Source organism: Oryzias melastigma, linkage group LG9 (genome assembly GCF_002922805.2).
Source record: "Oryzias melastigma strain HK-1 linkage group LG9, ASM292280v2, whole genome shotgun sequence".
NCBI lineage: Eukaryota > Metazoa > Chordata > Actinopteri > Beloniformes > Adrianichthyidae > Oryzias > Oryzias melastigma.
Genome location: NC_050520.1, coordinates 32,629,591 through 32,650,771, shown reverse-complemented (window position 1 = coordinate 32,650,771; position 21,181 = coordinate 32,629,591). Strand labels below are relative to the sequence as shown.

Sequence of the window (21,181 nt, the reverse complement as noted above, 5' to 3'; positions counted from 1 at the left end):
TTATTTCTGACTTCTGACTCCCATCATTTTTGTAAGCATAACAAAATGGGAAAAGTGTGAAAACACACTTCACTAAGGGAATAATCTGGATGTATCAAACACAGAGAAACACCAAGTGACCTCAGACATAGTGAACCAATTGGAATGAGCAAGAATGAATTATTAGATGATTTTAAGATGAGACCTAAAGAGCAAGTCTTACCAGTGGTTATAGTCCATGTGTTGGCGTATGAGTGTGTGGGGTTGAACTGTGCCATATGTGTCCACCTCAGGTATATTCAAGTCATCAATGAAGCAAACCATCTTTCTTCTGCCTGGGGGGCCGTAGATGCGTCCTCCTTTCTTCTCAAGAGGCTTTTCCAGAACAGCTACACAGGACGAGTAACAGAGCGGTGAGCACTTAAAGGTCTTTTCTGTGCTGCAGCTAAACACTATGACTCGATTCATAGAGTCAAGTCTCTGCATTTATACTGGAGGACACACACTGTTTTTCTGTCTTTACAAATGTTGACTACAGACAAATGAATCAGACTACTGAATCAACTTCAGTTCAAAGACAAGACTTCAGGGAAGCCTGTGATCACCATGTCCATACCTTGAAGAATAGCTGATGTTGTGTAGTAATTAAAGGGGACATTGTTGATCAAGTATTTTTCTGGGTCCAGGGCTTCCAGCTTGTTGCCGACAAGAACAGACTTCCCAGTGCCGGCACTTCCCACCAGCATCACGGGCCTGCAGTGCTCCAAAAGGCGGTCCATGAAGTACTGAACTTGAATGGTCTCTGTAGTGTGTACCAGACACCCCTACGCAGAAAACAAAAGACACAATAAAGACAATCTAGATTTAAAAAGTGAATTTCTGTAGCTCTGTAAAAAATTGCTTCACTTTTACAGATACAGTTGAAGTCATACATAGCACATGCCTCCTTAAAGAGCCACTCCAATGAAAATCCTGTTTTGGTGTTTTTAACATGTTCTGGTAATGTTTTTGTAATGATGGAGGACATAACATTTTTTCAGAAAATTAAGCTTAAAAATCGCATTTCTGCCCAACCTTTCTGCCCACAACTGTGAGTGTCTAAATTTTTTATGAATCTCTTCAACTTCAAAAACATTTCTCTAAAATGTCTGTTTGTGGCTAAGAGCTGAGATCTGCTGAAGAGCTAGAAGAAAAATGTATCAATTTCATTCTTTCCTTCATTTATAACAGTGTAGAATAGTTTTTTTTTTCAGGAATTATATTTTTGTATACATGTATTGTACTTTATTTTCCATCCATCCATCCTTGCCCTGGATCTGGTCCTATAAACCAGGGGTTTCAACCTCCACTCCAAACCTTTTGTTTTTTTCTGTTTCATCAGTTGCCGCTGATTATCTGACTCAGGTGGCTGTTGGAGTAAGAGGGTTCGAGAAAAAAACAGGAATCCAGCCCTCAAAGACTGAAGCTTAACACATTTTAGGAAAAATCAAAAATTATTAAAACTATTGTCAGAGAGCAGGGTTTCTTCTAAACCAATGGTGTAACCACATATATCTTTTTAAATTAATAAAAATCAACTAAAATGTGCAGATACTAAAAGCCAGTCCAGTCCAGTGTAAGCCTTTGAAAGACCAATTTAGTTTTCTGGACTGAAAAAAAAAAAAGTGTTTGAAAACAGCTGCTGTGGAACCTTTTGTCTAGTCGGTACATTTTGCATAATGTCCAGCACATTGAGGCTGAGCATAAATCAGTGACAAGTGTTTTGTTGTAGTGCGAAAGGCATCAAGCTCAAACATCCACATTGCAGATTTACCTGAAGTGGTGCTTCTGGGTCCATCTCAAACTGGGGAACTATATTGGACCAGGGTTCAAACATTTTGGTCTCTGGGTTCACGTAGTAATCAAACACGGTGCCACTGGATGGAAACTTGATGGTTTTGAACTCAGCAACCCACCACTTGCTGAACTCAACTCTGTAGTCGACCAGCTGTACTTAAGCACAGAACACACAAGGACACTGAGGTAATACCAAGAGTTAGCATTATCAAACAACTAGGTCTCTCTCTTACATAACAATAACTTGCCATAGTTCTACGCGGAATTTGTTTAGAAGTCACAGCAGCTATTCACTTTATGTCTATCTTGCTCAGAAGCCCACACAGTACCTGCTCCCTGGATAGGGCGCCTCCAAAGGCCCAGATGGCAGCAAAGACAAAGTAGAGCTCGTGCAGTTCTTGGCTACAGTTGGTTGGAGTGTTTTCAGGACTCAGAAGACATTCCAGTAGGTGGCAGAGCATCTGGATCAGACTCTGCTCTGTGATGGGAATGATGGTCTTAAACCTGAGGATACAATGAAAAGACATCCCACCATTCAAACACTACCACTTGTTTTGGTAGGGCAATCAAACAAGGCTTATTTAATTCTGTGAAGTTTCATTTGGAATGTTTAAAAAAGAACATAATTTAACGTCTTAGTCACATGCACCCATATAGGAGGTTGACTGGTACGGTAGACTCGTAAGCTTTTGGGTTGTCCAGGTAGTTTCTAGTGCACACCAGTTAGTTTCTAGATGGGCGACTCTTGTCACATCTTAATGAGAGTGCAAGTGTGTGTTTTCGTTCCCTTAAGGCTCGTGTGGCCATTTTGAGGAAATATGTGAAAATGGAATGCATGATGTCTTGTGTGGTAAATGCACCATGAAGTATGGTATCTACTGATCCCATGCAAATACTGCACACCCAAGGATCAACATCTGATACCTAACTGCCCAAGGTACACCTGCAGGATCCCCACACAAACTACACTCTGATTGGCCAACTGAATCATTTCTAAGTCAGGCTGTACGTAAGGAGCGCACAGATATCTCTTGAATAGTACTAACGGGCTTCTTGTGCAGGGTACAGGTTTCAGGGGAGATGAAATAATGAGAAATTTGTACCATGTGTATTTCGAGCATTAACCACAACCTGTCACCCACAGAAAGAAAGCCCATAGAAAAAACTGTAAATGAACATTTTCGGCTGACGGACTCATGGAGTGGTCTAGCATCTTAAAATTTTGTGCAGGGCACGCAGAAGAGATTTGACTTTTTTTCACCTGAAGACATCCGTATTCCCCTGTATGGGCAGTTCATAGATGCTCTTGTTCAAGATGAAGAATAAAATATCCAGCAACCAGCTCAGTATGACTTTGACCCTGTCCAATATCTTTCTGTACTGTTATATGTACAAGTACTGTTAATGCAACATTTTCGCAAAATAACATACAGCACCTAATTGATCCATAATCAGAAGTGGCATTACCGCGTTCTGAGGGCTTCCAGGCAAGAAGGAACATATTTTTCAAACAGAAAGAACAGGTTGGTCCTCTCAGATTGGTGCTCTCTCTTTTTAATCCAGCTAAAAACCTGTGGATTCCATCCCAGATCTCCCGGATTGATGTACAGAATGCCTGAGAAGAAGAATGAGTGAGGATAGTACATACAAAGACAACTGCTGGATCACTGAGAACGCAAGAAAAGATTTGCAGCAGATGATACTGTACCTACGGAGCCCCTACAGAGACATAGAAGTAACAAAAAAAAAATTGTACTGGTACTGATAATTTCTACTAGTGCACACCAGCTAGATTCTAGTGCATACCAGGTAGATTCTAGTGCATACCAGATGGTTTCTATTAGTGCACACATGGTAGTTTCTGCTAGTGCACAACAGATAGATTCTGGTGCACAACAGGTAGATTCTAGTGCACACCAGATAGTTTCTAGTTCACAAAAAGTACTTTCTAGTGCACACCAGGTATTTCCTTGTGCACCCTCAGTTGTTTCTAGTGCGCATCAGTTAAAGCAACAGAAACAAGTACTATTTTCTTTTTCTTCTACGTCTCTTTCGGGGCTCTGTAGATACCTGAACCTTTTCAGTAAAGTATTATGCTCAGGAAACCTAGCCAGATAGTTACCTGCTCTGGATACCGTGGCTGGGGTTGCAGTGCGGAGGTGGCTGATCTCAAATATGAGCCTCATGGAAGGCTTCAAAGGGATCCGTTCATTGCTGGCTAAAGTCAACACCTACCAGCAGCAGGAAACATACAAACTTCTGTTACTTTTACATTTATATCCGACAGAGGAATATGTTAATACATTTTCTCAGTTTACAAAACTTGGATTATTTTAAATGCTCCTCACCACATGCCCTAGTAATCATCAGAAACAATGAATGTTCAATTCTTTATTTAAAAAAAAAACAATTTCTTTGAAAAAGAGTCAACCACATTTCTTTTCTCCTAAACTATTTTCTCACCTTGTTGTCATCCATAACTGTGTTGAGTGACTCAATCCACATCGGGTCAATGTCTCCATCCAGAACAATCCACTTTGGCCCATCATGAGTGATGTTGGCCAAGTCACGCATGATGCTCGAGAAGAGGCCTGTGAAAGGAGCCGAAGTTCATTCTCTGCATGTTTTGGACAAATCCTTCAACAAATTGCATTTTCAAGTGTTGTTTCAGAAGCACTCGCCATCTTTCCACTCTCTAGTTGCTGGGTGGACGATTCCAAAGAGTTCATCATTGGTCACAGCCTTTGGATTTAGGTCCGTCCACACAGGCCGAAGCTTGATGTTCTTATAGGTCGTATACAGAGACTTCAGAACTTGGCTCTTGCCAGTGCCAGCATTGCCAATCACAAACACAGAGTGACGGACTGCCAGCAGCTCCTGCAGCTGCACCACCTGATGACACATATTCATGATGGTGTCTGATCTCATAAAAAACTCTTTACAGTATGAGGTTTCACAGTTAAAGCTACAGTTTGGGATATCTGTAAGTTATTTCACCTTGTGTAAAGATTTATATTAGTTACAGTCCCACTCTGGTGAAAATTGTGCCCACTCACAACTCTGAGATGAATTTCTAATCAACGACTGCCACTCTACAAAAATACTATGTTCTAGAAAATGACACAGGTTTTTGATTTTAGCTAAAAAAAAACAATCCACTTCTGGATTTGTGTGACATAATTGTAATCAAAGGACCAATGAGAATAATTTAAAGAATAGATACAAAAAATAAGATAATTGTAGAGGGACATTGACATATTATGTTTTTTTAGTTCTGGAGTTAATCATGTGAAATTAAAGGACAGAGAAATAGATGACAACACTGAATTAAGTCATTTTTGATTCTTTGTATCAGAGATTCCACAAACCTGAATTCGTCAGTCATTTTACGCATATTTTAAAAGGAAGGAAGAAAAATCTGTGTTGTTCCCCTGGTGTTTAAACCTCCAGCTAGCGCCTCACCCTCAGTCCATTCAGCTCAAACATGAGCAGCTTTTTTTCCAGCTCTCAACAAACAGTGAGAACTTGAATGAAGCTTAATTGAACCTTCTGGAAAGGTTAACTTGTCAAGTTGGATCATCGTGTAGCTAACATAATGACAGACATTAGGGTTGTTAGGGCTGCTATACCTTAAGTACAAAGTTGTCCTCTGCCTGAAGTTTCAGGTCAAGAACAGTACTCCTCACTTGCTTCTCAAAGTCTGGGTTGACCTTTCTGGGAACATCCAGGGCGGGAAAGAGGTCTCCTATCAGGCCCATGAAGACGGGCATGTCGTCTGTCACGATCTTTGGGACGTTGAAGTCTCTCAGAGCTCGCATGAGCACTTGGTCCTCAGCTCTTTCAGGGTCTTCTCTTTTCAGAGAACCGGCCACTACCAGCACTGACTTGATGGCTCGGAGGCCCCAATCATAGTGATCCTACAGGAAAAGACAGAATGCGTTTGTGAGCTCAGAAACATGCACTGATCCCTGCTTAGGTCCAGTATCAATGACTGTTTAAAAAAAAATGTAATAAAGATGAGAACTTTGGAAACCATGAGTGAATCTGTGTCAAAAGAATACTGCATAGTTGATTCTGTCCCACAGCAGTCCTGGACTGCAAGGACCAGATTCTTTTCCCAATTATTGTGTGAGTGTAATTATTGTCTGTTAGTAAGCATTGACACTATAGTAATTCTCCTGCTCCTTTCTGTACATTTTTTGGCATGAAAAAACTCAATCACACTTTCAGCGATTTCAGCAAGTTTTGTATTAAAACGTTCAGCTCCTTCAGGACATTACTGCTTATACTTTTGGTACTATATGCCACATAAGAAATTGTCTTCCTCATACTTTCAACTAGAGACACCATTCAAACTTTAAAATGTTCAGAAACCACTGAGTTTTTAGATTAATTTGGCATTTAGCTTTTATTTTAACAACATACTAGCTGTTTTTGCTAATTTAGAAAATGTTCCAGTTTTTTGGCTAATTTGGAGTTAAGCTAATATTTTAGCATTGTGATAGCTGTTTTCGTTTTTGATCATTTTGATATATTTCCAGTTTTTTTGGTCAATTTGAAGTTTAGCTAATATTTTAGCATTGTGCTAGCTGTTTTGGCAAATTTAAATATGTTTCCAGATTTTTGGCTAATTTGGCATTTAGCTATTATTTTAGGAAGCTTTCCGCTTCAACATTTTCAGCTACCTGCTCTGGCATCTTCAGCGGCCACATTCAGCATACAACATTCACACTTGCATTATCGCGGGTAATGCTATATATCTAGTTCTTTCTCTGAAGCACAGATGTTTACATTTAAATGTAATGAATTACTTTTTGTTGTAGCGAGACCTTTTTAAAGTTTTACAACAACTATTGTTATGTATATTCGAGCGCTGGAAGCTCCGTGCTAACGCTAGCTTACCGGCGACTATTGATGACGTCATCTAATGAAAGTGACATCCAAATTCTGTGACACAGTTTTCCCATAACTCTCTGTTTGAAGGGCTAAATGTAGGGGTAGGGAGAAGGGAAGAAATCAGATTGGGCCTTTAAGTTGTAATTTATTTTTTACATTTTTTTTGTGTATTGCCCCTAATACTCCGTTGTATTTCGCCAAAAGGAAAAAAAACCTACAGCCTCAGAATCAATCAGTCCAATTTTTCCTCCTCAGGACGCCACACTCTTCCAGATTTAATAAATGACTTTTTCCTATAAACAAAGAAACCTTATGCTTTCTGTACTCATTGCATCATAGCATAGAATAAAGTGAGTAGCCCATGCATAACCTGTTTGGAGAGTAGCTCCTTGCACAGAGTGTAGAGAGTGATAAATTTCCTGGCCAGCACCCGCGCGTCCAGAAAACCTTCAGCCACCAACATAATTTCACAGATCATCTCAAAGTCAGGCACCACCATGGCACAAGGTCTGTAAACACACATTAGAAAATTAAAGGCTTCTAGTCAGTTCATATAAAGCACCTTGTTCAAAATAGAATTAGAGCTCAAATGTAAAAATGATGACATTGATAGATACCTTTCCACTACTCTTTGATTTAGGATTGTTTTTTTAAAGAATAATGATGTTAATTAAAAAAAAACATCTCCTTAAAACATGTCAAAAGAAGTCAAAAGAAAATTTGATTTATATGATTTATAAGTCTGAAAATAAAGAATTTCTCCTGCTGAATTTGACATACCCTCAGATTTGTTTATTTTCAAATTAAAGTTGATTTATGAACAAATTAAAAAAAATTACACCATTCTACAAAAAACACATGCTTGGACCATCACATGCCTGAATAGGGCCTTGAGATTTTCGGGCAGCTCCGTCCTGCCGGCGTATCCTGGATTCATGGTGATGAAAATCCCCACAGAACGAGAAATACTGATCTCCTCGCCCATGAAGAAGAATCGTTTCTTCTTCTCCCGCACAGCTTCTTGGATGCTTTTGACCTTGATGTCAAAGAGGTGCAGAAACCATATCAACTTCCAGCACCATTATAAACCCATAAGTGTGGTAAATAAAGAGTAAATGAAGAGAAAAGATTAATTATTCAAAAGTTTGCAGCTTTTATCAGGTTGCCAGTGGCAGAAAAACACAAAGTCCTAACATTAGTTTCAACAAATTTGAAAAAAAAAAAAAACAAGCTTGCCAAATGAGTCTTTATGAATACGAAGGCAAACACATCCTGTGACACTTCACAATGTCTAAGATATTTCCACTAATTAGTAAACAGTTCCAAGATTCATAATAAAATCTACAACGTAATAATCTTTTCAAGGAAAACCATTTTTTAGGGAAAAGCAACATCAGTAACATTTCCCCTTTTCATTTTGGGACTTAAATCCTGCAGTTCAAAGCTTACTTGAAACATTCACACAATAATAGCACAGAGTCTTGCCCAAAGACACTGCGACACATGAACTGGCAAAGCGGGAACCGAACCTGCGATCTTCAAAAAAGAGGTTGACCGCTCTACCGCTGCACCATGGCAGCCCCAACTTTGATTATCTTTATGCCATTATTATCAAAAACAAAACACTATTTTCTAGGACATAGATTCTTTAGAGTGGCGGGAGTTCATTAGAAATTCACCTCTGACTTGTGGGCAGGATTGTTAGCATGGAGCAACCCCGCCCCCTTTCCCCTCTGCTAAGAGCTCAGAATGCTCGGGAATGCCATTTTGTGCTAAATTTTCTTCATACAAGAGCATGTTAAAAACACCAAAACCAATATTTATATCAGAGTGAGTCTTTAAACTGACCTGAAGATGTTTGAAATATAAAAAGCTGGTTACTCTACACGTGTTTTTTAAATGTTTTATATAGTTGGAACAGATAATTGGCACCAAAGATGATAAAATAGTTGTGTTGAGAAACAAAATGTATCAAAACAGTACATCTGTTTTGGTGTTCAAAAAAATCTAACACTGGACTGTAGAGGCATAGTGGCTTGTTTAAATAGAGAACTCATGTTTTACAAACTGAATCACTCATTAATGGTGAAATTCCGTTTTTTAAAGAGCTTTTTTCCACCATTAGCTCAAGGAATGGAGCATTTCATAGACAAAATGATGACAAGCTAAACTCTCTTCTTCTACTGTCCCTTACAGGAGTCTGGGGGGTTAAGTTTGAGGACATGTGGTGGTTCGTACCTGAAGAGCCACCACAGAAAGCACTTCCACTGAGATTCTGTTGAACTCATCGAAGCAGCCCCACGCCCCCGTCTGAGCCAGACCTTTGTAGATGTTTGCACAGGACTGTCAGACAGACAAAAATGGAATAAAGTGAGTTCCCCTGGAAGGTGAAAAAGTAAACATGCTCCCTGTGCATCGAATATTAGGAAAGGAAATAGGAAAGTGAAGATGCCCAATGAACCCTTGAGTGACCAACTGCTGAGGCATTTGGGTAATTACAATTGACTGTATATAAGAACTGGACTGAGTGGGTGTGTCATCAACCATAAAAAATGGCTTACTATTCCATCTTTTCACAATTCAGATACCACTTTTTTACATTAGTGAATGACTTTCTGACTCAATCTGTCCATTTCCTTTATGATTTGTTCTCAGTTTTTAGTTTTCTGTTCAGATTGGTCGAGGCGGACTCCTCCCCCTCACATTCCAAACAGGAGTACCTGCTGGCTCCAAGTAGCCAGAATCCCAGTTTTTTACACGTTCTTGATCAAGTTATAAACTGGCAAAGCAGATGCCTCAATACAAGTATATGGTCTCACATCAATTGTTCAAAACGTTTGATTGGTAGATTCTGTCAAGCAAGCTTTCAAGTGGAAGGGGTGTGAACTTCCAACAAGCTCCCTCCTGATTGGCAAGAGTGGTTGCCATAGAAACAATGACTCAGACCAATTCAGACCAATCACTACTTACTGACAACATCGGGTTCCAACATGGCGACGTATTGCGAAAAAATGGCGCCTGAATTGACTTCATTTTGTTGTGGCTGGATGTAAGTCATTTTCTATGAGTGATGTCACACCCACTTAGTTCAGTTCTCATACAGTCAAATACTTCTAGTTGCATGTATGTACTCACCTTGTAGTCCATCTGCTCAGAACAGTTGAACACGTACACCATGATGCCGAGGGCACGCCCCAAGTCTTTGGTCGTCTCGGTCTTCCCTGTGCCTGCAGGCCCTGCTGGAGCTCCGCCCATGGACAGGTGAAGGGATTGAGTCAAGGTGATGTAGCATCTGCACGAAGCAAAAACATGAGCATCTCAGTTCAGCCTGGAAAGCAGCATCAGAGTGATGGTTGTCATTCATTTTTCTGAGTAAAACTCAGAATTAAAACCTCCAGTTCATTCTGCTCTGTTTCCATTACAGTCTGTGTACACGCTCTGCTGCGGTCGCTGTCTCAGTCCACAATACAACAGTCCAGCAGGTAAACCTCTAAAGACATAAGTGTGACCATAGACCACTACTGAGCATTAGATCAACATGTCCCCTGTCCCCTGTCAGAAGAAGTATCTGTAACCAAAGACATTCTTAAGTTCTTGGGATTTTTCATGGCGCCTTCAATGTTGTCTCCGCCTGTTTCTATTTCCTGAAAGTTTTATTGTTGCTTTTCAGCTCAAGTAAAGTCACACAGATTTTTTTTTTTTTTTTTAAACAATAGTTAAAGATCCACTCCGATGACTTGGTGTTTTCTAACATGTTCTTGTAGCACTTAACAATTAGCCTGATCATCTTTTTCTGAAAGACTTCAGTAAATTTCATTAAATTTTGTTACAACATTTATATCTGCATCACTGGATTTCAGCCGGGCTGCACGGTGGTGCAGTGGTTAGCGCTCTCGCCTCACAGCGAGAAGGCCCTGGTTCAAATCCCGGCTGGGACCTTTCTGTGTGGAGTTTGCATGTTCTCCCCGTGCATGCGTGGGTTGCCCCTAGGTGTGAATGTGAGAGTGGATGGGTGTGTGATTGAGGCCCTGCGACAGACTGGCGACCTGTCCAGGGTGTACCCCGCCTTCGCCCATCAGTGGCCGGGATAGGCTCCAGCACCCCGCGACCCCGAAAGGGAAGAAGCGGTCAAGAAAATGGATGGATGGGTTTCAGCCAATCAGAGAAATTCATGTCCTCTCGTTCAAAGCGATACTGAGCTGAGCGCTGGTGTCGCCTGCTTACCTGTCTGTCAGGGGAGTGATGACCAGTCTCGGTGTGTTCCCCAAGTATTCGTAGGAGTAAATAAACTGGGCATCACAGATGTTGGCAAAGCAATGGCTTTCGTTTGAGCTCCATCTGTGTCTCAGCTGGGAGACCCAGGAAAAAGCCTGGGAGTTCTCAATCTAAAAACACCAAGATTTGAGATGAATCACATAACGTTTACACGACTCGAAAAGTTCTGATGACAAATGGATCACCACAAAGCAGCCGGAAAGATTGACGGCAGAAGAATTTGAAGGACGCTCACCTTTTGGGAGATCATCTTATCCACTACATCTCTGGCATGGACATCAATGGTGCAGATGGTCATGATTTTCTGCCGGTCGCCTGGTGTGAGCTGGCCTATCAGCATGGAGATGAGGGTTTCCAGCTGAGTCACCTGGGTTTTGTAGAACTTCTTCAGTGAATTACCATAACCTTTCTCAATACTGGAAAGAGCATAAGTGACATCAGCTGTCCACCAGATCTGACTGCAGGTCAGCGCCACCTGAGGAGGACATGATGGCGAATGAGTCACACCATCAGATGAATGTACCAACCTTTCTGCAAACACCCCATTAGAGAGTGAAAAGTTAGGATTGGAATAGGAGGGGTTAAGGGTCTCTGTACTTTAAGATGGTAGCTTTTTGTAAGCAAGAGAAATTACAAGAGCTCTTTTAACAATCCAACTGATAAATCTGTGGAATCAAAGACTGATGTATACCAACATATCAATTCGGACTGAATGAAGAATTCAAGTTTTTAAGAATTTATTTATTTACTTTTAGAGTAATCAATGGGGTGGAAGCAATGTGATTTTGTTGTTGAGAAGAACACACCTCCCTTACTTACCTTAACTGCATTCAGACTAAGGGCAAAATAAAGGGTTTCAAATGTATTTGTAAAGCTTCTTTAAGAGCAAGAGACAGAGCAAAGGAGGTGAATAATGAGCAGAAGGCCCACTTCGTAATCATCGAGTTACCTGTGCTGGATATTCAAACAGCCACTGTTCTCTGGGTTTTTCTTGGCAATTTTTTACCGCCTTGGACATCTCATGACGAACAGTGGAGCGCATGGAGTCCAACACCCGGTTCAACCACACCTCCACCTTAGATGCAGAAAAAAGCAATACATAGAAACAGAGTGCAGAACAGTCCACCACATGAGAATAAACAGGCTGATCCAAAATAAATCTTTAAATATATTTTACAATTTTATGACTTTTTATATACAAAAATTCAGGTGCAAATGCAGTCTTTCAAAAACATTTTATTTTTGTGTGTGTGTGTAAAATATGATCCTGAAATCTAGTTATTCCAACTGTTGTTTCGTCTACAGAAAAATATAAATTAAGTTGTTTTTTTTATTCATTTGAATTATTCTGAGATTTAATGTTATTGACAGTAAGATGTGGCTTAATGTACAAGTTAAAGACCATCTATGAGAAAAATTGTTTTTAACACGTTTTAGTGTCATTTTTCGGATGATGGAGGACATATATTAAGAAAATTAAGCTTAAAATTGCATTTTCGAGTTTTTTTTTTTGCTCAAATTGTTGGACGTAAGACAAATAAAAAAGTTTTGTTACACAGAAAATACGCTAGGCGGGCCACAAGCTCCCTGCTCAACTCCATTCTGATGCATCCACTTGAAGACATCTTTGTTTTCCTCATTCCATTAAAAAGGCAAATAAAATTGATATAATGGTCAAAAGTTTTTGGGGGTCTTTTCAATGCTTTTAGCTCATTTATTTTAGATTTCTAGTAATGTTGAGCTGCTGAAAAGTTTTTATTTTTTAAGTCTTTAAGCTCCAATATTCGTTGCCATTTTTTTGTACCGGTAATGTTAAAAAAAAAGAAAGGGGAAGGGGGGGAGAGAGGGGGTTACTCTGCACCAACTGTCCCACCCACAACTCAAAAGACGCTAATTTCTAAGAACTATCGTTGTTCTGCAGAAACTATGTCCTAGTAAACGATACTGTTTCTTTGCGATTTTTACCAAGAAACTGCATAATCATAAGTAAAGGACCACTGGGAAGGCTTTAGAATAGATGAAAAGATGATCAGCGTGGGTTATTAAAGGTAAAAATGAAAATGCTGGATGCGTTACCTGGCCGCTGCAGTCACAAGGGTGATCAAAAGGAACATACTCCTCCTCTTTGCTGTACATTCCAACAGCTGTTTTGGTAGGATTCCCCTCTCCATCCGCTTCAAATTTGACTCTCGACAAACTGTCAAAGAGCTTGGACAGATGCTTCTGGACCTGAGGAGAAACACAGGCTATCACCTTAGTCCCACCTGTATCTGTCAGTGTTTCAGAACTGTTCATACAAGGATTTAACTTCCTCTACAGGGGAAAAAATGCAGAGAACACGTGGTGGCAATGGAAGCAATCTATGTGCAAAATTGTCATTTTAAGGCAGTGACAGAACATATCTCAGCAGCCAGGAGCAGACTGCATTTTTATAGGTGTAGAAGACAAAAATGGGGTGAAAACTAAACACGTAAACATTCAAAACAACGATGAGTGGAGGCACCTGCTGTGGGTTGGTCCCATTAGACAAGATATCCAGCAGATCAGCTGAAGAAACGAAGCAGAATCGAGGAAAAGTCAGACGCTTGGTGTCCAGGTACTCTGCCAGAGCTTTTTCACAAAGCAAGAGCCTGTGGAATACAACAGCATCCACAGTCAATAATTGCGTGTCCACAGAGGAACACTTTATAAACTGAAAGCACAAGTAAAAGCTGGGAACCTGAGCTTCCTCTCCACATCATTTGGCTGAACTCTCACCTTTTCTGGATGTCTTCCAGCTCATTCAACAGGCCTGGTTTGTTGGTGCCCTCCACCACGTTGGGCGTTTCATGCATTGAATTTGCCAGTTTTCTGAAGTCAACATCAATCTTGATAAAGCGCTCTGTGTCCTAAAAGAAAAAAATATCAGGGAAAATATCAACTTCAAAGGAATGAAACTGAGGTTTTCAAATTCACTGATTTGTCTGGAGGCATGTGTGTGTGCAGGTGTGTGAATGTAGGTGTGTTTATCCGAGTGTATGTCGGGGTGTGTGTGTGTGTATCTGCGTGTATATTTTGGATATGTTTGTGTACATGTATCTGTTTGTGTATATTTTGGATACGTGTGTGTGCATGTATCTGTGCGCATCTGTGTGCGTGTTTATTTGGAAGTGTTTCCATGGGTGATTTTGTGTGCATTTGGACGTATCTGTGTGGGTGTGTGTGTGCATGGACATCAGTGCTTTTAGTGCGTTACCTCGGGGAGCTGTGTCCGAATGTCCTCTGAACAGATGAAGATGCTCTCCAGATGGCTCCAGCCTCTCTGAACCTCAAACCACACGGAGATGACGGAGTCTATCACCCAAACCTTGTTCTGCCATGAAGACACTTCCTCCAAGAAGTGGGTTATGTACTTGTTCGACATTAGGCTCTGCAGCTGAACTTGATTGTCCTCCAGTGTCTCAATCAGCTCTTCATCCGTGCAAAGCAGAGGCAGCTGGGTCCTCGGGTGGGACTCAAACTGGAACTGCATACCTGGGCAGCAAATGATCAAGTCTTTAAGACCATAAAATAGATGATGAATAAAAAGATGGTGAAAACTCACCTTCCCATGTGGATTTGAGCCCCAACAGAGTCTTCTCCACGCTCATCTCCTGAACAGCCCTGTCCACGATCTCTCTCACCTCATCTTCATAATGGTGCAGGTTGAGCTGCAGAATGTCTCCCAGAGTCGTGTCCTGCTCAGAGGATGACAGTCACGTCAGCATGTTGACCAAACAGGGATCATTTTTTTCGTTCTAGTTCACTCCATCTGTAGTGAGGACATTAATACTCTAAAGCTTAAACTATGGAAAAGTCTAACTCATCCAAAAATTCATTTCAAGCAATAGAGGTTATTCTAAGAAAATATTACGAAATAAAACCCTTCGCTTTTAATAGGAAATCTTTTTAAGGTTTATTAGAGTTTACTGTAACTATAAAACTACTGGGAACTGTATGAGATTGTGAACTCCAGAGATATTTTTATTTTTAAAACAAAAGTTCGGTACAGTTTTCTGGATTATGTCTGGGAGTAAACTGTGAACCTGATTCATGGTGAAGCGAACACCAGTAGCAGCCATCAGCTGATGCCAGTGCCGGCCTCGCATTGCAGGGCTCCGGAGCTCTCCCACCGACCGGAAGGAGATGAGGATGTTTCTCAGACCGCTGTCTAAACCTTTGAAGGCGTCCCATTCTTTCATCTAGGATCAGAACAAGATGTTTTGACACAAGAAACTTCCTCATGATGCTTTTAAAAATACTGTATAACCTTTGAAAGTTGCTTTAAAATATTCCAACAACTGTCTGGTAGTGTTTGTATTTTGTAAAAATCTGTGTTATCTCCATGACAGACTAAAGCTCTAAACTTTTGAAGATCTTTAATCAATTCCAATCAGGGGCTATGTTTAAGGAAATTTGATAAAACAGATCCTCAGATGCTCTGTGAAAACCTTTAAGTGGATTCAGCCAAAGTTCTTGACATAAAAACCTCTGTCCATTCCTCTTTTTTCACTGTGATGGTCACAAATAAGTTAGCTACATGAGAGCGCATTTAATGCCACATGCATGAACACAGGAGTTGACCCATACGAGTGCTGCAGGTTTTTGGGTAGTCCGTTAAGGGTCGTGGAAAGGATTGGCTGCATCTCAAGAGGAGTACAGGTGTGCCTTTCAGTTCTCTTGAAGCTTGTGCGGCCACCTTAAGGAAGGTCATGAAAATAGAAGGTTGGCCTTAAAGTCACTTAACATCTTGTTAGGTCCTAAGTGTATTGTGAGGTACAGTATTTGTAAGATAATGTAAGCTACACGTAGTTGTTTGAGTGATTTTGTCATACGGTGCCCTTGCGCCAAACTCTAGTCATTAGTAAGGTACATGTACTGGCTCCTTACATGTCCGTAAATGTGCATGCACAGGGTGTGCAGGTGATACGTTAGAGCCCATAGGACAAAATGCACTGTCTAATTTACTAATTTGTTAAACTGCACTAAATTACCAAAAGTATTGGCTCACCTGCCATGACTCATATATGAACTGAAGTACCATCCCATTCCTAACTCAATTTGATGCTGGTCCACCTTTTGCAGCTATTACAGCTTCAACTCTTCTGGGAAGGCTGTCCCTAAGGTTGAGGAGTGTATTTATTGTAATTTCTGACCATTCTTCCAAAAGTGTGGGACAACTAGGTACACCAGACACTACAGCAGTTGTGACTAAGGCATGAAGAGCCACAGTGATGACTGATACATCTAAGAAGGCTTTCATCCTACCTGAAGAACAAAGATCCTGCAAATAAACATCTCACATCTTTGTATTTTGTGTAAACTTATTTTAAAGAAAATCCTAATAACAGTTCATTAAAATAAAGAATTTTACAATTGATTGAACAGTTTAATGCCTGAACACCTCCAGCTGTGGGTTTGTTTTTCTTCTGGTCTTTAGATGATGTTTCCCTAACCTTACTATCCAGCCCACCAATTTCCTTATAGAAACTTTTCAACTCCAGCTCCATTTCCTCCACTTGGATTTCCATCCAGGGAGCCATCTTCCATGAATCGATGCTCGTGTTCACCACAGTGATCATGTCCCACAGCTCTTTCAGCAGGCTCAGCTTATGCCTGGGGAGGAAGAAAGTGGACAAAAGGAAAGAGTTTTGAGTGACAAGAACAATTCTTCACGTTTTCACAGTGAAAAGGGGTTTGAGATCTGGAAAAAGCTAGTGGGGGTTTCTTCACCTGCAGAGTTGCAGATGGATGTTCTTTGGGGCTGGGACCTCAAACAGGTTAGCGGACTCTAACAGTGAGGCCATTTTTTCCTCTTTCTCCTGTATCTGCTGCTGGAAGTCATCCAGGAACTGGTAGGTCTCCTTGCTGTCGAGGCAGGAGTGACACACACAGACAACCATGAAAACACACAAATCCCTATGAACTTAGAAAGAATCAGGCTGTGTTTCAATCATGAAATGTTCCAGACTCCTTTTACTGCAATGGTTTCTGGTTCTTTTCTAACCAAAGTTGTTGTGTTATCAGACTGGAAAAGTTCAAGAGAAAACCGGAGTCCAATTGGAAACGAACAACCTCAAAAGACTAGTAATTGTTTTTATATATGTCCTCCAGCATTAGGAAAATGCCAGAGAACATGTTTAAAACAGCATTTTCACTGGAGGGTCTTTTTAAGTATTATTCAGTATAACTCTGATGTAGACATTTTACCTGATGGGCATATTTTTGTTGAAGGATTCCCGTAACTGGAGTAGTTCTGTTTCAAATAATGCAAACGTCTCTCTCAGATGGGCCGCCTGATCGCTCTGCCAGGACGCCACCTTCTCTTTAACTGAGATCGCTAGCTGTTCTAGACTCTTCCACTTGTTTGGCAGCCCCTGTGAAAAAAAAGAAGAAAAAACATGACAAAGTCTGAACAACACCAAAGAAAAGAAGCGACTGTACAGGCAAAACACAGATTAAAGGTTTTTACATTCCTGATGACTTGAAGAGGTCTTGTTTGCGCTTTGCTTCTTACAGAATACACAGATAAGCAAACATTTGGTAAAAAGTCTGATATTTTATGAGTATTATTTTGTGCTTTCCAGGCCTGCACTGTTATGATCTGGTTTGGCAAAAGGCATCTTTTATTTTGAAAGGAAATTGTACACTAAAAAAAGTGAAAAACTGGATCAATTAACAAAAGCCCAGTAATTTTTTACATTTAAAATTATTAGTTTTCATCAAATTAAAAATTTGAGTTGATGTTTTACTCAACTTAAAAATTTAATTTGATAAAAACTAATGTTTTAAATATAACAAATCAAGTAACGTTGTTTAAGTGATATATTGTTCCACTTTTTGAGTTTTTGTGAAATGTAAAAAATAATTTCACATTTTGAGAAAATTCTAGTTTCTCTTTATATTTTGGTTTTTATTATATTATTTTTCTATTCCTTTTGCTAGAAAAGATACATTATTAATATTTATTATTAAAAATAAATAGTAATGAATGCAAAACAGTTTTAAAATAAAACTTTGCGGCTCCTTCTAGGTTGTGATCAGTAGAAAACAAGCCCAAATGGCTCTTTTACTGTTAAAGGTTGCCGACCCCTGATCTAGTAGATAAAGTATATAGTGTTTACAAATATATATTTGCTTTTTAGCAACTCCCTTTTGCATTGCTACTAACTATAGTTTTGCAGCATAAGACAAAATGTTCTTTAAACTCATAAAATAAACAAAAATCAGACTTTTTGCCAAAGTTTAGTTTTGTGTTTAAAATCTGCACATTCTGGAGGAGGCATAGAGCAAACAAGATCTCCTGATGTTAGCAGGGATGTAAAAACCTTTGTTTATCCAACTTTAAGGTGCACCTCAGCCATAATTTTTTCAACTAACAAATCTAAATTAAATCAATGCTAATTAATTTGATAACCCTTTGTTTTGGAAAATACAATTATTTTATCTTTTCTTAACAAGATAGCTACTATGGAGGAGTAAAAGAGCCACATGTGGCTCTGGAGCCTCAGATTTCAGAGTCCCGTCTTATGCAGTCAATGAGACGGACTGATATCTACTTCTTACCTCAAACTGTGTGCACACCGCCTCTGGGAGTTCCTGTTCATACTCATTCAGCAAACTGACAGTCTGTTGTATGGGCTCAAACATGCCGTCTGTAAGTTGCTGCTTTTCTCTAACAGCGAGCAGGTGACCCATGACGTTAACCAGGCTGCTGTCGTCCTTCTCGTCCAGCTCCTGACTCAGGTCCTCCTTGGTTCTGGTAATAAACCTTTCAAGGTCTGAAAGGCTGTGAAGAGGAAAAAAAAATATCTATGGACTCTGACGTGAATTTTGGCATTAAAGGCAAACAGATTTGTTAAAAACTTCATTTGAATTAGTTTTGGGTCAAAGGACAAATACCTTACCTTTTGATTACTACATCTACAAGGTGCTGTTTGAACATTAAACTCCACTTTTTGATGGAATTGAGAAGAATGACCTTAAGGCCAAGGCAGTCCAGCTTCACCCAACCATGGATGACACGGACAGGGTCCAGACTCTCCACCTCCTTGTAGAGCCTCTCATAACTGAGGACAGAAATGTTTGAAAATTCTCAAAATGGGTATTCAAACTAGAAAACACTTAGAAAACATATTTACCATGACTCATATTTATTTCCTACCTGTCCAGCTGTTCTCTGAAGTTCTCCAGTGTCGGGGGACTCTGTGGGGCATTGTCCTCAAGGTCGACCTCTATGTCACCCTTATTCAGATCATCTCCAAAGAGGAGGAACTGACAAAAATATGTCTTCCTGTCTTTCTTATACAGGTAGCTGTAGCGCTTCAGAAAGTTACAAAAGTCTATGCATGCAGCCACAGTGCGCTCCACAAATTTCATGAGCAGCTGTCGATGCTGTACTAGACAGTCACTCGTCTCCATTTGCTCCTGTAAGGTAAAAGGTGGTTATTTAGGAGGCATCTGAGGAAAAGAACGTGAATGAAGAGATCTGAATGTGTTCAGGCTGGACCTGATAGTGGGGAAAGGGGCTGTCCTCAGCGAGGCGTGGCACCAGTGAGGACATGCTGAACACATCATTGATGACCCTTTCCATCATGTCAGGAAAACTGCAGCCAACTCCAGACTCCATGGAGGGAGTGAAAACCATGTCGAGAGCCTTCAGTTCCAGATGAACTTCAAACAAAGGAGCCACCACATTGCCCTCTTTTTTTAGCAAAAATAAAAAGAAGATTTTAATGGACTTCTGTTAACAATATAGCATGGTTTTGAGAAAAACATACTTAAAACAATCAATCAAATGCTACATTCACACAAAGCTTGGAAACACACATTTGAGTGACTGCTTTCAATGAAAAGTAAACGTACACATATGTGCGTTTTGAGCTTCCGCGTCCAAAACCTTAGCAATTACGCATCGCTGTGCAAGTTTTATGATTGTTTTTAAGGTACATACACAACGGCTGCGACGACTTGTGTTCAAGCAGCAACTACAGACCATCTCATGTACTAAGGTAGAGTCCAACATTACAGAGGAGCTTCCGTCCAGTAAGATTCATTATTCTTTCAATAAACCTCCGTAATTTTCAATGACAACTCTACGCAAACACTGGTAGGAGAGAATTGTGGGCGTCCACAACACCTGTGATCGCACAAGTTTTTAAGACGCAGGCTTTAGGCATAAATCAGGCGTTCATTGATCATAAGTTGAAAGATCAACCGGTTGAAATTTTTCTCGCTGATTTGCAGCAACACAGCATTGTGACCAATTGAGGAACGGCATTTGTTTGTGACGTCTGGGTGGCATCTGCTTCAAAACACAAAATTACTAAAAGTTGCAAACAGGATCGCAAAGGAGAAATAAATAATAGTGGTTTGTGCCTGGTTGGAATAATACTACACCAATTATTGGAACAGAGGTGTGAAAACAAAAGGTCTGGAGCGGGATTGGTGGGATTTGCTCCACTTTGACTTGGTGCTCCGAGCCTCTAGCTTTTGTATGTGGCGGACGAGCACTAATAAACAGTAAAAACACAAAAGAAGAAGAATCCCCTCCCTGTTGCTATCTGCGTGTCCGGTGTGAACACCACTGGCTGGTTATGCGCTCATAAAAATGTGTAAGCGCATTCTTGAACGCAGCCGGGGTGAATGCAGCATCCAAGTAAAAAACATGCAGCAATTGAGCGAGTGGGTGTCAAAGATTAAACCAGTTGAACTTTTACCAATCAGGGACTTTGATTTGGTGACAGGTAGCATCCTTTTAATTCACAAAAGTGCCAACTTGATCATAAAGGAGACATTTTTAATTGTGTTTTGTGCTTGGCTGGATTTATAGAACAAGCTGTAAAAGAAAAAACCTGGAGCAAGAGTCACAAGATTTGCACCCCTCTGACATTTCACCTAAGCTTTTTCCAGAGTACATTTGCTAGTATCTGGTAGTGACAGTCTTGTATAAAAACAATATGCTTAAAGAGTGCACAAAAAACACACATTCAGCTTGTTCCGGTATGTGCCACACTTTCCTGATTTGTAAATAGCTTAAGGCTGTGTTTAGATTCCTTCCCTACTCTACTGCTAAAAAACTATGATGCAGGATTATCTAGTTTATTATTTTATGAAGACTATTTATGAATCCACTGTAGGGGTGTTGCGGATCACAAAACTCACGGTTTGGATCGTG

The 21,181-nt window shown here is 40.2% G+C and overlaps 1 protein-coding gene across 1 annotated transcript in view; it reads right to left on the bottom strand.

The window, feature by feature from the left end:
- The window catches only part of LOC112148052 (dynein heavy chain 9, axonemal), a 64,182-nt gene that overhangs the window by 24,209 nt on the left and 18,792 nt on the right, over nucleotides 1–21,181 (bottom strand). Inside the window, exons 17-45 of the mRNA XM_024274839.2 lie at nucleotides 19,514–19,707; nucleotides 19,169–19,431; nucleotides 18,912–19,073; nucleotides 18,571–18,793; nucleotides 17,215–17,381; nucleotides 16,738–16,872; nucleotides 16,461–16,620; nucleotides 15,051–15,206; nucleotides 14,570–14,702; nucleotides 14,222–14,499; nucleotides 13,744–13,874; nucleotides 13,490–13,616; nucleotides 13,063–13,215; nucleotides 11,936–12,061; nucleotides 11,222–11,461; nucleotides 10,936–11,096; nucleotides 9,847–10,003; nucleotides 8,950–9,054; nucleotides 7,590–7,747; nucleotides 7,082–7,220; nucleotides 5,445–5,732; nucleotides 4,497–4,707; nucleotides 4,279–4,406; nucleotides 3,938–4,046; nucleotides 3,283–3,430; nucleotides 2,145–2,319; nucleotides 1,793–1,966; nucleotides 596–803; nucleotides 203–368 (exon numbers count right to left, since the gene is read on the bottom strand). Coding sequence (XP_024130607.1) covers nucleotides 203–368; nucleotides 596–803; nucleotides 1,793–1,966; nucleotides 2,145–2,319; nucleotides 3,283–3,430; nucleotides 3,938–4,046; nucleotides 4,279–4,406; nucleotides 4,497–4,707; nucleotides 5,445–5,732; nucleotides 7,082–7,220; nucleotides 7,590–7,747; nucleotides 8,950–9,054; nucleotides 9,847–10,003; nucleotides 10,936–11,096; nucleotides 11,222–11,461; nucleotides 11,936–12,061; nucleotides 13,063–13,215; nucleotides 13,490–13,616; nucleotides 13,744–13,874; nucleotides 14,222–14,499; nucleotides 14,570–14,702; nucleotides 15,051–15,206; nucleotides 16,461–16,620; nucleotides 16,738–16,872; nucleotides 17,215–17,381; nucleotides 18,571–18,793; nucleotides 18,912–19,073; nucleotides 19,169–19,431; nucleotides 19,514–19,707 — 4,975 coding nt within the window. The remainder of the gene's footprint in view (nucleotides 1–202; nucleotides 369–595; nucleotides 804–1,792; nucleotides 1,967–2,144; nucleotides 2,320–3,282; nucleotides 3,431–3,937; nucleotides 4,047–4,278; nucleotides 4,407–4,496; nucleotides 4,708–5,444; nucleotides 5,733–7,081; nucleotides 7,221–7,589; nucleotides 7,748–8,949; nucleotides 9,055–9,846; nucleotides 10,004–10,935; nucleotides 11,097–11,221; nucleotides 11,462–11,935; nucleotides 12,062–13,062; nucleotides 13,216–13,489; nucleotides 13,617–13,743; nucleotides 13,875–14,221; nucleotides 14,500–14,569; nucleotides 14,703–15,050; nucleotides 15,207–16,460; nucleotides 16,621–16,737; nucleotides 16,873–17,214; nucleotides 17,382–18,570; nucleotides 18,794–18,911; nucleotides 19,074–19,168; nucleotides 19,432–19,513; nucleotides 19,708–21,181) is intronic.